This window comes from Cebus imitator, unplaced genomic scaffold, assembly GCF_001604975.1.
Source record: "Cebus imitator isolate Cc_AM_T3 unplaced genomic scaffold, Cebus_imitator-1.0 Scaffold109, whole genome shotgun sequence".
Taxonomy (NCBI): domain Eukaryota; kingdom Metazoa; phylum Chordata; class Mammalia; order Primates; family Cebidae; genus Cebus; species Cebus imitator.
In genome coordinates, this window is record NW_016107424.1 from 1138363 (window position 1) to 1156920 (window position 18558).

General features: G+C 39.0%; 2 protein-coding genes across 4 annotated transcripts in view; both read right to left on the minus strand.

Moving 5' to 3' along the window:
- Positions 1–700: 700 nt before the first annotated feature.
- Positions 701–18558, minus strand: part of TMEM64 (transmembrane protein 64) — a 28740-nt gene continuing 10882 nt past the window's right edge. The window contains exons 2-3 of one of the 3 annotated variants that reach the window (XM_017538061.2): positions 9937–10092; positions 701–4604 (exon numbers count right to left, since the gene is read on the minus strand). In XM_017538061.2, the coding sequence (XP_017393550.1) occupies positions 4413–4604; positions 9937–10092 (348 nt within the window). In that variant the 3' untranslated portion in view covers positions 701–4412. Of the gene's footprint in view, positions 4605–6413; positions 6776–9936; positions 10093–18558 lie in introns of those variants that run through there. The other 2 variants (XM_017538062.2, XM_017538063.2) reach the window with 2 other exon arrangements.
- Positions 15544–18249, minus strand: LOC108310878 (general transcription factor IIF subunit 1-like). The gene is given in 2 exon segments (XM_037741853.1): positions 15544–17130; positions 17133–18249. Coding segments are annotated over 2 exon segments (1416 nt in total). The 5' UTR covers positions 17407–18249; the 3' UTR covers positions 15544–15988.

Below are 18558 nucleotides of genomic sequence, written 5' to 3' on the forward strand. Positions count from 1 at the left end.
AGTATATACCACTAATATACACTTTTCCCACACTCACAATGCTGATGGGCACTGTCAAGAAGAGCAAGCACGGCAGACAGTACCATATAACCTTGGATAACAGGCACACCACAATGCCAAAATGCACGTCTGATTAATGCTCCTCTACACCACTTGGGTGAAAGCAGTCTGCAATATATGGCTATGTCTTGTGGCCTATTTTGTAAACTAGCAAATAATTTTGGCCCAAAATGGCTAACAAAAGGTTTACAACAGTATTGGAGCTTCTACAAATAAACAAGGACAAATGTCGTTCTTGGTGCTAAGATGAAACTGTTACGGCAACTGGAATGTACCTTCTAGGAAACGGTCGTGGAAATAGGGTAGAGATCAACAGAAAATTAGATTGGTGAAAGTCCTTTCACATTATGAAAAGCATCATAAATATTGTCACTGGCTGGGACAGATGACTAACAACTGTTTGGCAGGTAGCATTTCATGATTTAAAGACATAGAAAAAAACTGGAGTGAGTGCCAATTTAAGACATCAGAATAATTTCCCCTTAGGGCTTTTTCTAGAACTATAACCACCCCACTGAGAACCGATTATCAACATTCCCATTTTTAGGAGCACATCCTCCCTATCCCCTGAATCACTCCTTCCCATGGGTCATGTCTCTACATCCATTAAAATACAAAAGAAAAGAAAGAAAAGCGAGAGGAAAGTAAAATATTACTTTTTATTTTCTCAGGCACACAAGTGATTTGGATACCAATTATCAGGACATTTTATTGATTTCCCTTTAGAATGATCTATTTTAAATCTTCAGCCACCTTAGAAAATAGTTTGCAGCAATCACTTTGCGATTTGGAAGTACCAGGTTAGAATTTAGTTGTGGAATAAGTTAACAGTTTATGTTCATTATGTGAGGTTATTTGAACTCCTGAGTTTTTAATATCCTATGGAATAGTGATTCCTCTCCCTTCTAATGGCTTCTCAGCTTAAAGCAATGACTTTTAAAAAATTATATCCTAAATGCTTGATTACAACAGAAATTAACCAATCTAAAAATTAGATAGTGTTATACTGAACATCATTCTGACATAGTGAGTGGCCTCTGGCTGAAACAAAATTCCACCACCAAGGCCATCAACCTAGGTCAGTACTGTTGTTCCTGGGGTCCATGTAAAACTCTCTTTTCCTCTGCAAATGCTGCTTGGCTGTGAACAGCATGGATTTACTTTGCCTCTAAAGATTTACCTGCATAAACCTGGCACACACCTAGCGACTTTCTCAAGCATTCTAAAGATATCCCCAGAGCTAACAAACATTGACATATGTAAGTCACAGCACCTTTCCCAAGAATAGTCCAAATCAGCAGTGCATATTAACACACACAGGAATGCAGGGGATATGCTTGTACCTACACCACTGATCTCAGTTACAGCAAGGTGAAATAAGAGTAACAAGTGAACTTAATAGCTTCGCAAGAAGGAAAATGTTTTATAGTCATATACTTGACCCTATCAGGAAAAAGCCATCTAAAAGAATTTGCAGCTGGTTACAAAGTGCATCAAGGGAGAGAATGGCTGGCTCTGAAAAAACCCACAGTCACTTCTGACATAAAATATGCATTCTAATGACAGAGATTTGGTAATGTTATTTTCACAAACCAAACAGTACAAATTTCAAGTTATTTCACAAATCAGATGATCAAATAAAAATGGCCGTGAATATACTCAGTAAATTCGTATACACATTTTTTAAAAAGGTGCTATTGTAAAATAACCTACATAACAAAATTTGGCAAAGAGTAAACAAAATCATTAACAATAAACCAGAAAACATGTAAAACTTAAGAAAACACTCAAAGAATTAAAAAAGAACACATCTTTCATAAGATTCAGAAATTAAATTGTGTACTATTTTTAAGTGTGCATTAAGCAACTTTATACTGCACTTTAACATTCTGAGAAATTTGACATTTCATTTCTATAAATACACATGACTGGAGACATTTTATAAGTATCTATGACTGACAGCAATATTTGGACAACATAAAGGTATCCTGTAGTTGTATGTTGCTGCCATAAATCTGGGATGCAGGATTAAAAATGGAGTAAATAAGGCATGGCAATACTTTGCACAATTTATTGTGAGTGCAACCTAAAATCCAAGCAACCAAATTCACCTATCAAGTAGCAGGACTATAAGGGATTATTGTTTACTTGGATGCTGGAAATGCTAAAGAAAAGAAAAACCACAGCCGTAGATTGGTATTTTAGAAACAGTCAATCCATACTATTTTAAGAAAAAAAGGATTATTTATTATATAAAATTATGATTGGCAGAATACAGAAAAATTATTTCTTTTACCTTTACATATTTATTATAAGTACCAAGCAAAGTGTAACAATTAGAAGAACTCATTACAAACTACCAAAAACTATTCATTTGGTGAAATTATTCAGGTCATAAATGCACTTCAAAATATGTGAAGTATAAAACAAGTATGAAAACAGTGATCTTAAATAATGATTCCTTTCACAAAAACTAACCAATAAATGAGAATCACAAGAAAAACGTCAGATTAGACGAAAAAAAAAGCAAATGTATTGTCGGTTGGGATTGTTAAACTAAAATCATTAAATGAAAAAACAGCAATTAAGATTCAAAAGAGAAAAGAAAAACTAAATGAGTAGGACTCAAAAAAGAATAAGGGTATTCCAATACTATATCTATTTTCCTACTACTAACAGAAAAGGAGGATTTAGAGGCCAATTGTATCCTGTAGACCCAGGTGCTCTCCAAGTATTTGCACTGAAGTCTTCTTGGAATGGACATGTAAATGAACTTTACTATTACTCAAAGGTGAGAAAACTTACGCATTATAAAGGAAAGGTAACCAATTATAGACGTAGCAAAAAGAGCACATATTAAAATGATCAAATTCATCTCTAGCATAAGACTAGAATAATCTGCTTCTAAAGAATTCCTTTCTACTTTAGTAGATGAGGGCAAAGCTTTTACTGTAATGAAAAGGCAAATGGGAGGTCTCTGATAAGTTGGAATTGTCATAGAAAAAAAAACAGATACCTACCAGAAAATTTGCATTAATATCTATAATCTCATTTGTAAAAAGAAAACTCATCAAGCTTATAATTAAACTCTTTTAAAAATAAATGAATAATATATATGTAATATGAATCATATGCCAAATTATATTCTATAGTTATAAGTGCTATTAATAAATACATTTGATTCATGCTACAAGAGAAAGAATTGAGACAATTTCACATTTCAGAATTCCTGAGTCTTATCAGAGAAAAACAAGTACCAAAAAAACAAACAAAATAAACCTACTTTTAGTAGGGCAAATAACACAAATTTGGGCATTACCTTAATATCATATTCATAGTTTTAAAGCTGAAGACTATGGGAACAATATATATGTACTTCAAAGAAATTATAAACATGTTTTTAAAGCTTGGTTTTTAAAAAAGGCGTTTTGATCAAACAAGGCCACCTGAGTGACATCTTCAATGATGGTAAGCCCACCATTTTAAAGGAATAACATCTTTATTTAAAAGCCTAATTATTAATATAAAAAGGAAAAAAAGCTTATTTTAATAAAATGTTTTAGTACGATTGCAATGGGACAGCCCTTTGATGAAAAATCTAAGGAGGGTAAAGCCAATGTAGCTGAATTAGAACAAGAGTTCTAATTTTGAGCCACCACCCGCTAAATAATTTCCCTTTTGCTTTGCATATTACACAGTGAAAATAAACAGGTATCTTAAGAGCACTTCAGTCCCACAACGTAGGATTTAAGCTTTGTGAATAGGTGTAAATGGCCCTGTAACAATATGATGCCTGCAAAAATACATTCAACTGAAAATTAATGTCTGTTCTCTAACTAGTAAGGAAATGGGAAGCTAAGTGGCCCCATTTAAACAACAACAAAAAAATAAAACAAAAAACACAGTTTATCCTTTCTGGAAAGACTACCAAAGCAAAGAACATCCAATAATAATATATATTTAAAACTGCATACTTTTACTCATCATTATAAGTAGGAAAGATGCATACAAACTACTCATGAGCTTTATAAATAAAGACACTAAGCAGAAAAAATATTTAGGTTATTTCTCTGTTCGTAAATATCCAGAGATAAGACAATTAAAAAACACTAAAGTGCAGACCTATAGGCCAATACAGGCATGATAAAGAGGTGCAGTAAAATTTGCATCTACATTTACACTTACATATCCGGAAAATGATTCTTGCTTTTAAAAACAATTGTGCAATTTAAAAACTAGTCAGTTTTGTTTGTGCCGTAATACAATTAGAACTTGTCTCTGCCCACTAGTGGAGTGACTGCTAGACTTTAGACAGCACACTAGGCTCTTAACAATCACATATCTCATTAGAATCATACAACATTGATTCCACCTCCAGAAAATGTTAGGGTCCTCTTGTTGTAGAATGAAGAGCCACTGGTATTTGGTTGATTGCCTTTAACCAGAGAGGATTTCAGTTCCATTTCACAAGCTACAAGAGCTGCATTCAATTCCACTTGAGCTCGATGAACTACATAAAACATGAGGCCTATACTTATAACAATCTGTGAATAAAAATAAAACATTACAGTTATCAACATTTTATACAGAAAGAAATACATCCAATAAATATTCGGCCTAGTAATGCTTCAAACGGGGTGTTTCTCAAAGATGGTAGGTAAAAGGTTATACCTTTATACATAGTTTATACATAATTATTGTTTATTCTTTCCTTTGCTGCTTCTCCTGGGAGAGGAGGACCAAAGTCTACAGGCAACCATTACATGGTGTTAGGAAAACACACATTCCTTTTGGTTCACTTGATACAAGCCAAGCTTGTCTCTTTGCACCAGAAAGCTTTCTTCAAGGACTAAAAAATGTCTACAATAGAGGTAACAGCTGGCTAAAATGTAGTATAATTTATTTAGTATTATACCTTTGCATGACTATCAATGCCCATAGGTATTTCTAAGACCACGTAGTGAGAAGCACTATCATCTACAATTAACTACCTGCTGCAGACAAAAGTATTAAGGATCACTTAAAAAAATGAAATGCCAATAAACTTCCAACGAAATTAACAAGAGATTGTGAACAAGAAATTGCCTGTACTTAGGAAAAAAGAAAAACAGTAGAAAACATGATGATTATTTAAAAATGTTAGTCAAAGGGATAATAGAAAAATCATCACACCAATCAAATTGGAAGTCAGGTTTCTATTCTTAGCTTAGCCATTCACTAGAGATGTGATTTAGGGAAGCTTCAGTTTCTCATTGTCCTATAGGAAGCTGTAATCCCTCTGTGCTTTAACATTCTATGTACCATTCCTCAGAATGTCTAAGCGGTGTACATTTTCTAAATGATTTTTATTCCAAAGTTCATCTGTGAATCAGTTCTTTAGGATTTGGAGCAAATACAGCAGGTGTTATTTAATGTCCCAGCAAGTTTACAAAGGCTGCTGTAACCGAAAGAGATACTAAAATATACAATTTCAATGAAATCTATCCGTAATTATAACTTTTATGGGTAAAGCAGTCTAAATCCAAGGGTGCTGCAGGAGGGGTAAAAGAAGCAGAGCATACTGGGGGTATGGTAGGTGGGTGAGGAGAGGAACTTGGAACTTGTGCAAGGGGGTGCCATCAAATGAGTGCCCATCACTCAGTAAAACTGCTAATAAGTTAGGCATCTTAAAGCTGGGTCTTTAAATTCTGTAACTGTTTTTTGTTAAGTTCTCTTAAAAGAAACAAGATATATTTACTGAAAATTCCTAAATTTGCTACTTATCAACAAATGGAAATGCCACGTAAAGAGATAAAGAAAATGTGAGAGAATTAATGGGGGGGTGCATTGTGAATTAGATGCTATATTCTGTTTAAGACATGCTGAATTCGAGGTGTCTATTAGACAACCAAAAAGTTCATAGATGTCAGTGAGTGGGTCTGAAGCTATGAAAAGAGGGCTGAGCTAAAGACATGTGCTGAGGATTGGGGCAGGGTGGGGGAGAGTCTTTATCCAAATACCCATATTAGCAACCATCATAGTAATTGGATTTGTTGTTACAAAAAAAAAAAAAAAAAAAAAAGGTTCAGAGTAGGACTAGAAAACTTAAGCTAGAATCTTCAGAAACACAGATATAGGGGGTGAAAGGACAAAGTTAAGCATAAGCCAGGCAAGTGGAAAAAAAGTTAAGACAGTGGTATCAAAGAAACTGAGGGAGGAGTGTTTTTAATAATAAAGACACTGTCACGAGTCTTAGATTGCTAACAGGTCAAGCTAGATGAGACCTGGAAAGTACATCTCATTTAGACAAGGTTACTGACAGCCCTAAAAAGAGCACTTTGAGGGAAGGAAGTGGTAGGGCCACAAACAGCAGGTTGAAATGGTTACATCTTTAAGTGGGACTTTCCCAGCTGCACTTCTGATCCCAGGGCCTGATGATTTGTACTGACTGTCCCCCAACACCCCATCTTCCTTAGCCGAGTGAAGTGCTAAAAAGGATTTAGAAAATAGAAACAGAGGGTATAGACAATTGTTTTAAAAGTTTCCTTACTAAAATGAAATCGAAGAATCACACACAGGCAGGTCAAGCCTCATACAGACAGGCATCTCTTTTATTGTTAACTGGAAAGCGGGCTAAGCAGGGGCAGGAATGTAAGAAGTTATGAGATTTCTTAGATGAAAATTCAGGGGTTTCTCATTTGAAGGCTTCTGATTTTTCTGTTAAGCAAGAGGTAATCTGTTGACAATGAAGAGGGAAGCAGGTGAAGGAGTCAAAATTGTGAGGAGAAGTCAAGACAATTTAAAATAGTTAACTATTTCAAGACAACAGCAGGGGAGTGAGAAGACAACGCAGAGTTGGGATGTGGGGCAGTGTTGAGAAACTAGGTGAAGATTTGCAACCATGAGTTAAATATCAATCCGTTTGGTTATATGACTTCCCCAAAAGAATAAGGGCTAAGCAGATAAAACTTGGACATATTCAGGATTGGGGCTCTGGGTGGTAGGTACATAGAAAAATAACAGGCATGGAAGAGTAATTAAATAGACCCCAGAATCCAAGCTGAATTTCAGCACAGGTTGAGCATTCCCTAATCCAGGAATTCCAAATCTCAAAGGCTCCAACCAAAATTTTTTGAGGACTAACAAGACACTTGAAAGCAGTGCTCATTCGAACACTTTAGATTCCAGACATTTGGATTAGGGACACTAAATAGGTAAGCATAATGTAAATAAACTAAAATCTGAAGAAATTCAAAATCTAAAACATTTCTGGCCCCATGAATTTCAGATAAGGGATAATAAAAAATAATAAAGCTGTACAAGAAATAGTTGTGGCTTCCCATGAACATTTGTTTTGTACTGCTTTATTTTAGGCTGGTGGCCATAAAACTCAGAGGCAAATTTGTGGCTCATTTCTAGAAAATAAAAGGCAACTCATGAATATACTTAGTCTGCTAGCTTTAACCTAAGCTCTCTTTTTATTCTTTGGTATATATTTTATAAGCTGCATTAAATGTTTCCTGATAGAAATTAAGCTGTAACTAATATCCATTAAATCAAACAAGCATAAACTTGTCTTCACTTTTGTTCATAAATGCCTAGGCTAAGAGTTATGTGCCTTTTCCCCACTGTCTTGTATTCTAAGCTTAAATTTGCTAGCTTAACCAAAGGGTGAGAAATCACTGAATAAAAGATCCTATAGTTTAAAAAGCACCATGAACTTCATTGACTATAGTTGAGTAATTTACTAAGATGCACAAAAATATAAAGTTTCAAATAGTAAAAGTCCTCTCCAAGCTACTAACAATAAGGGATTCGAATTACTCAAACCTAAAGTCAAAGGAAAAAATAATGTTTCAAATAGATTACTTATTTTCAGGAAACTAAAGAAACATAATATGCTTAACTTAATATTTAAAAATATGAGAATACAATTTAATTAGAATTTTACAGTACTTTGGGATGATCATAAGTGTTAAATTATATACTATACTATAGACATAGGCATAGAAAGTTTCACTTCATATGATTAGCAAGCTGTATTAATATAAATAAACCAACTGTAACAAAAACATTTAACTTAGATTCAGATTATCTCAAGAAAATATAGCTCTGGGGAAAAAAGTAAAGAAAAAAAACTCATTCCTTGCATGTCAAAAATATTACAAAATTTTTCTTAAAGCAAGTACTCTTATTTGATAAGCTTTATTTAGGCAATATTCCCATGTAAATATTCATGGTTTTACTTTATGTACTAAACTTTTACCTCATAAGCACTAAGAAAATTAACTCTGGCTTTTTTTTATCATAGTATTTTAAATACAATAGGGCCTCAAAAACTTGAGAATAATGCCAACAAAAGTAAATCTTTAACACGGTACTATATACTAAGTTAAATTAAACAAGTTAAAATACCAGTCAGTCTGGAGGACTATCTCCTTAGTATTATCTGCTTAGAGGAGTATAGTGTTGTCCTCTGTATCTGTGGGGTATTGGTTCCAGGATCCTCACGGATTTCAAAATTTGTGTATACTCAAGTCCCTTAAATGGCATGGTAGTTGCATATTACCTTTGCATATCTTTACACATACTTTAAATGATTTCTATATTACTAATACCTAATACAATGCAAACACTATGTAAATAGTTATTGTAATACATTGGTTTATTTGTGCTATTTTTTATTGTCGTATTATTTTAAATTTTTTTCTCAAATATTTTTTATCTGTAGTAGGCTGAATCCATGAATAAGGAACCCATGGATACAGAGGGATGACTATATTCTACTGGTTATGAGCATATTCTCTAGAACCAGCTACCTTGGTTCAAATCCTGGCTTTACCACTTATAGTAGGGACTTTAAACAAGTTACTATCTAATGGTGTCTTGGTGAACCAGCTCTTGTTGATCAGAGTTAGGAGGCTTGATTTACAGCACTTGCCTTTTCCCATAGTGTAAATATTCCCTTCATGGCCAATTTCAAGCTACCAATGTGATGTCACTGAATGCAGAGTTGGGAAGAGATGTCTAATACATAATTGGCTCAAGATAATAAACATCTGTACCTCCTAGGGTTTTGGTAAGGACTAAATGAACTTAAATATGTGGCATATAAAGCATGGAATAAAGGTTAGCTATTATGATCATCTTACTAGTTCATACAAAATTATAATAATTTTCTATTTTGTTAAATCTCAGGAATAAAATCAATCACAAATAAATATTTATTTCTGTAGGTAAATTTAAAGGCACTAAAGAAATTTGCCTACACGGAAGTATTTTCCTTTTTCATGAACCTCTTATATAAAATATTATGTGCCCATACTATATTACACTTTGCATGATAATAATCCATTACACAAGTCTCATTTGGACTTGTAATAGAAAACCTTAGATATTTTTATGAGGTAATACTTTTTAAAACAAATCTTTGTTTCATATCAAATTGTACTAGAAAGAAATTTACATTCTAGCATAATACTCTAGAAAATACAAAAGATGAGTTTCAGTAATTTGAAGATAAAGTAATAAGATAAACATTCAACTCTGCCCAATCATACTAAAATTATTTTCCGATACATTTCACACAAAGCCAAAATACAGTATTTGATTTGTGATGACTCTGAAAATAATCACTGCAAAAATAACCCTATTTTGTCATCATTTTTTGCCTCTTTAAGAGGATTTTTCTGTATCAATTCAGTTCTACACACTTGCATATGTCCACATAATTAAAAAATTTTAATATTGTCAAAATATGAAGTAGTACTGAAAGAACCAATAAAAAAAAAACTCTAAAATGGAAAGACCCTCTGATTATTTTCAATGAAATCTGTTAAATCAGCAATGCCATACAAAAAGAGAAAAAAAAGAGACAACCCTTGGCCTTAAACTCACCTGTAAACAAAAAACAAAATATCCACTAACACTCTGTTCTGCGATGACATCTTCCATTGTCCGCAGGGTGGTACCCAAGTAAGAATTCAGAAGCTGGGTAGGAAGCAGTCCAACCGAAGATGCCATCAGATAGTTGGGTAATGAGAGATCAGTAATCTAGAAGAGTAGATTAAAGGGAATGATGCATTATCAAGTAAAATTTCAATTCAACATAAAAAAAAGTGTGTATAAGTCTAGCTAGTAGTATTTCCTTGGGAGTAGAGGGAGTTGACATTTTTACAACAGTATTCTGACTTTTCAAAATGATTATAAAGAGAATACATGCAGAATGTAGAAAATTCAGAATGAAATAAAAGTAAATTTTAATATTCTATCATACTACCATTGAAAGATAACATTTGTGACTCTTCTTACATGTAAATAAAATCCACACATAGGTAACTTTGTAAAAGCAGTTTTGTAAGTCTTTCTCATATCATTAAATATTCTTCATAAACATTCTTAAATAGCAATGTGGTTGCTAGGCTTTGAAGGCAGTTAACCCTACAAATGCCATTTTGGTGCTGACAATTCAATGAGCTACTCTGTCTCTAAATAATCTGTTTTGTTTTGTTTTGGTTTGGTTTCGCTTGGAGAGTCTTGCTCTGTTGCCCAGGCTGGAGTGCACTGGTGCAATCTTGGCTCACTGCAACCTCCGCCTCCTGGGTTTAAACAATTCTCCTGCCTCAGCCTCCCACATAGCTGGGACTACAGGTGCACACCGCCACACTTGGCTACTTTTTTGTATTTTAGTAGAGAAAGGGTTTCACCATGCTGCCCTGGCTGGTCTTAAACGCCTGAGCTCAGACAATCTGCCCTGTCTCCCAAAGTGCTAAATATCAGTTTTTTCATCTGTAAGATGAAAATAATCACCAGCTTAGATGGCTGTTCTTAGGATCAGAAATATTTCTAAAGTATCTAGGAAATACCTGGCACATGACATTCAAGAAAGGTGAAAATTATCATTATTATGCATTTATACTACTACTGTGTGGATACAGCACAATTTAATCACTCCTGTTGTAGAATATTTACATTGCTTCAGTTTTTGTATATGTGTAATTACACAATTATTTTTGCCTATTATTAAAAAATCCTGAAACTATAATGACATCTTTTGGAGATTAACCTGTGTGGTAGGCAACATCTAAAATATTCCTAATGACCGGATCTCCTGATATTCATGCCCTTGTGTGATCCCTTCCCCTAGAGTGTGTGCTGGACCTTGTGCTTGCTTACTTTTTTTTTTTAATTCTTCATTTTAATATTTTTTTTACACTTTAAGTTCTAGGGTACACGTGCAGATCATGCAGGTTTGTTACACAGGTATACACGTGCCATGGTGGTTTACTGCATCCATCCCCCGGTCATCTACATTAGGTATTTCTCGTTATCCCTCCCCAAATTCCCCACCCCTTGCTATCCCTCCCCTACCTCCAACACCCCTTGACAGGCCCTGGTGTGTGATGTTTCCCTCCCTATGTCCATGTATTCTCATTGTTCAATACCCACTTATGAGTGAGAACATGCAGTGTTTGGTTTTCTGTTCTTGTGTCAGTTTGCTGAAAATGATGGTTTTTGGATCCATCCATGTTCCTGCAAAGGACATGAACTCATCCTTTTTTATGGCTGCATAGTATTCCATGGTATATATGTGCCACGTTTTCTTTATCCAGTCTATAATTGATGGACATTTGGGTCGGTTCCAAGTCTTTGCTATTGTGAACAGTGCCACAGTGAACATAGGTGTGCATGTGTCTTTTTAATAGAATGTTTTAAAATCCTTTGGGCATATATCCAGTAATGAGATTCCTGGGTCAAATGGTATTCCTATTTCTAGATCCTTAAGGAATTGCCACATTGTCTTCCACCATGGCTGAACTAATTTACACTCCTACCAACAGTATAAAAGCATTCCTATTTCTCCACATCCTCTCCAGTATCTGTTGTGTCCTGAGTTTTTAATGATCACCATTCTCACTGACATGAGATAATATCTCAATGTGGTTTTGATTTGGATTTCTCTAATGACCAGTGATGATGAGCTTTCTTTCATATGTTTGTTGGCTGCATAAATGTCTTCTTTTGAAAAGTGTCTGTTCATATCCATCCTCCACTTTTTGTCTACAGCAAACAAAAGCAGAAGTGAGAAAATGTCACTTCCAAAATTAGGTTACAAAAAGAACAGGGCTTCCACTTCTTCCTCAAGCAAGTTTCCATGCTATAAGTAGCTCCCATGGAGAGGCCCATGTGGTAAGGAACTGATGTCTTCAGTCAATAGCTAGCAAAAATAGCCAGTCAATATCCTGGAAGTGGATCCTCCCCCAGTCAAGCCTTAAGATGACTGCAGCCCTGGCCAAAACCTTGATTGCAGCATTGTGAGGGAGCCTGAGTCGGAGGCACCTAGCTAGTTGCACAGGGATTCTTGACCCAGAGAAACTGTGAGACAGTAAATGATTGTTTTAAGCTACTAAGTTTTGAAATGGTCTGGTATATAGCAGTACATGACATATGTATCTTAACTTTGTCAAGATTTTCAGGATAGATCACTAGGAGTAGAATTATTGGTTCATATAGTAAAAAAAAACTTTATTTTCCCAAAATGTTCACAAAGATTTAACACACCTGTCAGTATGTGATATATAAATGTATCCTTTGTGTCATACTCTTACCAACTTTAAGTGTTAAAGTTTAATCTTTCTTATTTTGACAGGAGTAAAAATGTTTTGTCATTATTTTATCTGTACTATTTTAATTTACATTAACACGTTTTCTATATAATTTTTTTTCACATTTTCTTATGGCTTTATTTGTTCACATTTACTATTTTTTATTGGGATGTTAAGCGTTTTTCTTGTTTTTTTTTTTNAGAATCCTTCCATATAACCATATAGTAGTTTGTAGTAGGAGGGATGCCTAGAGCAGTCACAGAACAGAAGCAGTACATGGGAAAACAGGCAGACCAGGACAAGAACCAAAGACCCAGGCGGTGGCGTCCCTGCCTGAAAGGGCATACGCTGTATGGCAGGCTTGGAGCAAGAGCCTCTCCTCCTGATAAAGGAGTTGTAGCACCTTGCATCCAGTTCCTGTGGAAAGTGGGCCTCAGGCCTGAGATCCTGGAAGTAACCTAGGAAGAAGTACCCCTCTGTGTGACCAGTCACGGCGGCTGTACACCCTGTCAGTCTTTTTTCACTTCTGTGCTAGCTCAAATCATCCTCCCATAAATATCTTAAGAGAACACAGGTCTGTCAGCTCCCACTGCACTGGCTTACAGTATCCTTCTATTAGAAATCCTTTGAAGTCTCCAGCCCCCAGGTAAGAAGTGTTGTGCATGACACCTGTTGCACACAGCCCCTCCTTGCTTCAGTGACCTAATAGGGGTGGACCTCTTTTCTGTACAGGACCTTCTACTACTGCACACGGCACGGCCCCCTACTGTGCAAGGCCCACCTCTCTGCCCAGGTGACATAATGGGGTGGTCCCCTCGCTTGGGACTCAGGTGATTATATATGCCTTATTACTAAGCCTATAGATGATGACCTCACTTACGATCCTTCCCCCTGCTTGTACCTAATAAATACAGATGCTCTGGGGCATTTTGGGGCTGTCACTGATCTCTGCTCACAGGTGGCATGGCCCCCCGAGTCCAGATGCTCTTCACCAGTTCTTCAGTGTCCTGTCTCTTCTCTTTCCTGCACCTTAACACAGCATAAGGGACACCGCACGACCCTTTGGGGCCCCAGTAGCCCTACACATGGAGAAACCCCGTCTCTACTAAAAATACAAAATTAGCCAGGCGTGGTAGCACATGCCTGTAGTCACAGCTACTCCCGGAGGCTGAGGCAGGAGAATCGCTTCAACTCGGGAGGCAGAGATCGCAGTGAGTTAAGATCGCACCATGCACTCCAGCCTCGGCAACAACAAACTGTCTCAAAAAAATATAAACACAAAATCCAAAAATTAGCTGGGCGTGGTGATAGGTGCCTCTCATACCAGTTACTCAGAAGCCTGAGGTGGGAGAATTGCTTTAACTTGGGAGGCAGAGGCTGCAGTGAGCTGAGATGGCACCACTGCACTCAGCCCTGGGTGACAGAGCAAGCCTCCATCTCAAAAAAAAAAAAAAAAAAAAAAAAAAAAAAACAAATAAAAAAAAAAAAAAAAAAAAAAAAAAAAAAATTAAGCAATGGACCTGGCATTTGAACCCAGGTCCACCTGAATGCAAAGCCCCTGCTCTAACCATGGGGCCACACGGCCCAGCCTCCTTGGACAAAGGTCCAAGCAGTGGGGATGGCTGGGGTGAAACCGCCAGGGCAGGGGCTCCCTCCAGAGCTGCCTCCCTGCTGCCCAAGAAGGCCTGGCGGAAGAATGGGGAGAGGCTGGCCTGAACTGGGACATTCCGAGGAATTAGCCTGACATCTCAGACATTCCTGCTTAGTAGCCAAGGGCCGCAGAACTGGGTGGGGAAGCTTTCCATCTGCAGTTTCCAAACACTGGCAAGATGGAAGGAAGGGGTCGCCCAGAAGATGAGTTCAAAAGTGGGTGCAGCCAAATTCTAATTCCAGCCACACTGCTGTCCAGGAACTGGAAAAGCCCGCCCTTCCAGAACCTGGCAACGCCAGATCACATAAATGATGACCAAGCTTGGAGGAAGGGAAAGAAGGCCCCGAAACATCACAGGGAACCTGAAACATAGGGTCCCGCAATCGGGGGTTTGGCTTTGGTGGCCACGTAGGGACAGAGCCTGCAAGCCGAGAACCACACACAAAATGGGCTGGGGCTGGCCCTCCTGGGTGGCTGGCGCAAGCCAAGGTGGAACCATCTGGAAGGACTGCCTGCAAAGTAGGCCACCCTGGATTCCCACAGAGCCCCCAGCTGGCCATGAGCATCCAACTCCAAATCACAAGAAAATCTATCATCAAGGGGAGTCAGAAGAAACACAAGGAGGCCCACGAACTTCAGCTTCTAGATACGTCAGACCACAAAGTAAGGATGCCTAAAATGAAAACATTAGCCGGCGAAATGGTACACACCTGTGGTCCCAGCTACTCACCAGCCTGAGGCGGGAGGAATGCTTGACCCATGAGTTCAAGACTGGCCTGGGCAATACAGTGAGACCTCATCTCTACAAGAAACTTTTTTTAATTAGCTGGGCATGGTGGTGCACACTACTTTAAAGGCTAAGGCGGGAGGATGGCTTGAGCCAGGGAGGCAGAGGTTGCAGGGAGCAAGCAGTCCAGCCTGGGCAACAGAGCAAGACCCTGTCTCAAAAACTAAAAAATAAAAACATGAAAGACAAAACCAAAACCTAAGGAACAAGACATTATCCAAATGTCTGTTAGAATACCAGATCTAAAAAGGAAACAAAGAAATCTAAGCAGTTTATTTACTTTTTAGAGACAGAGTCTCACTCTTGTCACCCAGGCTGGAGTGCAGTGGTGTGATTTCAGCTCATGGCAACCTCTGCCTCCCAGGTTCACAAGAAGCAATTCTTGTGCTGAGAAGGCTGAGGCCTCCAGATAGCTGGGACCACAGGCACCCACCACCATGCCTGGCTGCTCTTTCTATGTGTGTGCCAGGGTCTTGCTCTGTCACCCAGGCTGGAGTACAGTGTCACCAACATAGTTCACAGCAAGCTTGAACTCCTGGGCTCAGCCTCCCAGGTAGCTGAGACTGCAGGCACTCACTATCATGCCTGGCCAAAACTGAAGACCTAATGGGCCATGTGGTAGATTAAGTCACGGCTGAAGAGAGGCCTAAGGAAGTGGAAGGCAGAACTGCTACCCACTGGGCAGCACGGGCCTTGGTCAGCATGAGGGAGGCTGAGCAGGGAGAAAGAGGACAATTAGAAGGCCTACCAGGCAGCTGAAGATTCCAGAAGGGCCAGAGGAGGAAATGGCTTAAACTTTTCCAAAATTGCTAACTCTGGGGCCCTGGCAGTCAGGGAGCAGGACGGCAAAGGGGCAGTGAGAGCCCGAGAAGTTCTGGAGAGCAGAGCTGTGTATTGGACAGAGGCTCACTCCTTGAGGGAGAAATGCATCTTATCGTTGATCATCTTGCGCTCGGGGTTGAGGCGCTTGAGGATCTGGGCCAGCACATTCACCGTCTGGTCGCTGCTCAGCCCGGTCTTCTTGGTCTGGAATTTTTTCAGCAGGATCTTAGTGGTCATGGGCTTCCGCGTCAGGTAGCGGCACACGGCGTCCTCGCTCACCCGCTTCCCTTGCTGGAGTTTGCTGGCGGCGGCACGCAGGGTGGAGGAGGTGCTGCCGCCCTTTGTGCTGGGCGTGCCCGGGCGGCTGTTGCCCCTTGAGCTCCCTCCCGACAGCTTCCGCTCTCTCTTGGGCGGTGTCTTCTTCACCATGAAGAGGGCTGAGGAGGCCTCACTGTCAATGTCACTCTCCTCTGAGCTGTCTGATTCATCGCTGCTGTCTTTCCTGCGCTGCTTCTCCTGCGGGGTGGACGCCTTCTCCTCCTTCTCCTCCTCCTTGTCCTCCTCAGGTGGCTTCTCCTCCTCGCTCTCCTCGCTACTGTCGCTCTGCTCATCGACGCCCTTGGGCCCCTCCTCCTGCTGCGGCACCTTGGCCTTGGTCTCGGGCTCTTCCATGGAGCTGCTGGAGCCGTCCGACATGTAGTCCACCTCCTGGCCCTCGAAGTCCCCATTATCGCTGTCCTCAAAGGCCTCGTCATCTGAGCCCTTCTTCTTCTTCTTCCTGCTGCCCTTGGCCAGGGGCGCCTTCTTCTTGGCCTTGGGGGCTCTGCCACCCTCCTCACCGCTGGCGTCACTGGCATCGGACGACATCTCCAGGTCGTCCTCCAGGTCGTGGATGTGCAGCTTGCTCGCCTTCCTGCGGCCGCGCTTCTCCTTCTCCTCCTCGTCCTGCTCCTGGTCCTTGAGCCGCCACTGCTGCATGATGCTGAAGTGGTTCAGCACCTTGTTCCTCCTCTCCCACTCCTCCTCGGCCTCCTCAGCAGTGAGCGTGCAGTGCCAGGCCAGCGGCATGAAATTGTACCAGTTGTGCACCGGGAAGGCCTCAAAGGCCCCGTCGGGGCACTGGGTGAAGATATAGTAGGATGTATTTTCTGTCACGCCTCCCTTCTTGATGCCCTTGAACTTCCTGCCGGATTTGCCATTGACGCGGAGCAGCCAGGGCTGGTCCTCGGCTGGAACTCCTTGAGGACGATGCCGAGCTTCTTCCTCCGAGCTTCCAGGAGCTTGCGGTTGAACTCGCTGCCCGCGCCTGACTCGGCCATCTCCTCCTCTTAGTAGATTTTCTTGTTGCTCAAGTCCCGCTCCAGCTGGGCCTGATTCCACGTGGCAAAGTTGACTTTATCAGCTGCATTAAAAGCCATGATGTTATATTTTTTGGTTGTATTCTTTGGAACTCGAACGATGTATTCAGTGACATTCTGGCTGCTGGGGCCTAGGGCCGCCATGGGCAATGGTCAGAGGTTCCGATCTGGTCCAATTGGGGTTCCTTTCTTCTCCTCTGGCTACTGCGTCCCTCGATCTCGGGGAAGCTGCCGCTCGGTGTCTGGTCTCTCTGTTCCGGTCCCCGCGTCGTCTTGTTTGTTTTTAAGAATTATTTATATAGTGAGGGCAACCTGTTGTCTATTATATGTGGTGTAAAGTTTTCGGTAAAGTGTCCTTATATCTCTTTATGTTTTGACATACAAATGTTTTTAAAATTTTATATAATCAAATATTATCCATCTTTCTCTCTTATTTTTCCATTGCATTTAGCTTTAGAAAGTGTTTTAAGAGCCTGTTGTTGGTTTCTACCTATATAATTTCTTCTGATTATGTTTTCCTTTTTAACTTTCACCACTCATTCCTTCTGGAATTTATTCCAATTAAGGGTGAGGATATATCCTGATCCCTCTCCTTTTCCAACAGCCAATTTTCCCAGCATTAGATATTAATCAATAACTTCTCTGACTTATGTTTACTTTAGTAGAAATTTAGGTTATTTTATATTAAAAGGGCTTACAGTGTTTGGAACTCTAAAACTATCCATTTATATTTAAAATCTTGTACTAGAACTAAAACATAGGTATTTCAAATCTTGTACTGAAACCAAATTGTAATAAAGACTACCAGTTAATACCTAGCAAGGAATTTCCCATTCTCTTCAAAGTCCTTCATTATGCCACTTTTAAAAATTGCCATAACTGTTCTGAACTTTTTATTTTTGCAGATCGTTCTGCCACTCAGAAAAAAAAAAAAATCAGTAAATTTTATGTTGGGATTAAGGTAAATCTGACTATTAATCTCGATAGAACTGAAACCTCTACAATATTAGGTATTCTTATCCAGAAATGTTTCTGTATTACTCAAAATCTTCTTTTATACCTATTACTAAAGTTTGGTCACTTTATTCATGTATCTCATGCATTTCTTATTAGTTTATTTCTAAGCATTTCATGTTGTTATTGTTGCCACTACTATTTGAAAGTAACTTTTCCATATCCCCATCTGAGTGTTACTGGTATATAAAAAAGCCACTGGCCACTTTATTAAACTTATTTTTTTAAACTCATTTTAACATATGATATTTTAATTGGCTATGGGTGACTTTATAACTTTTT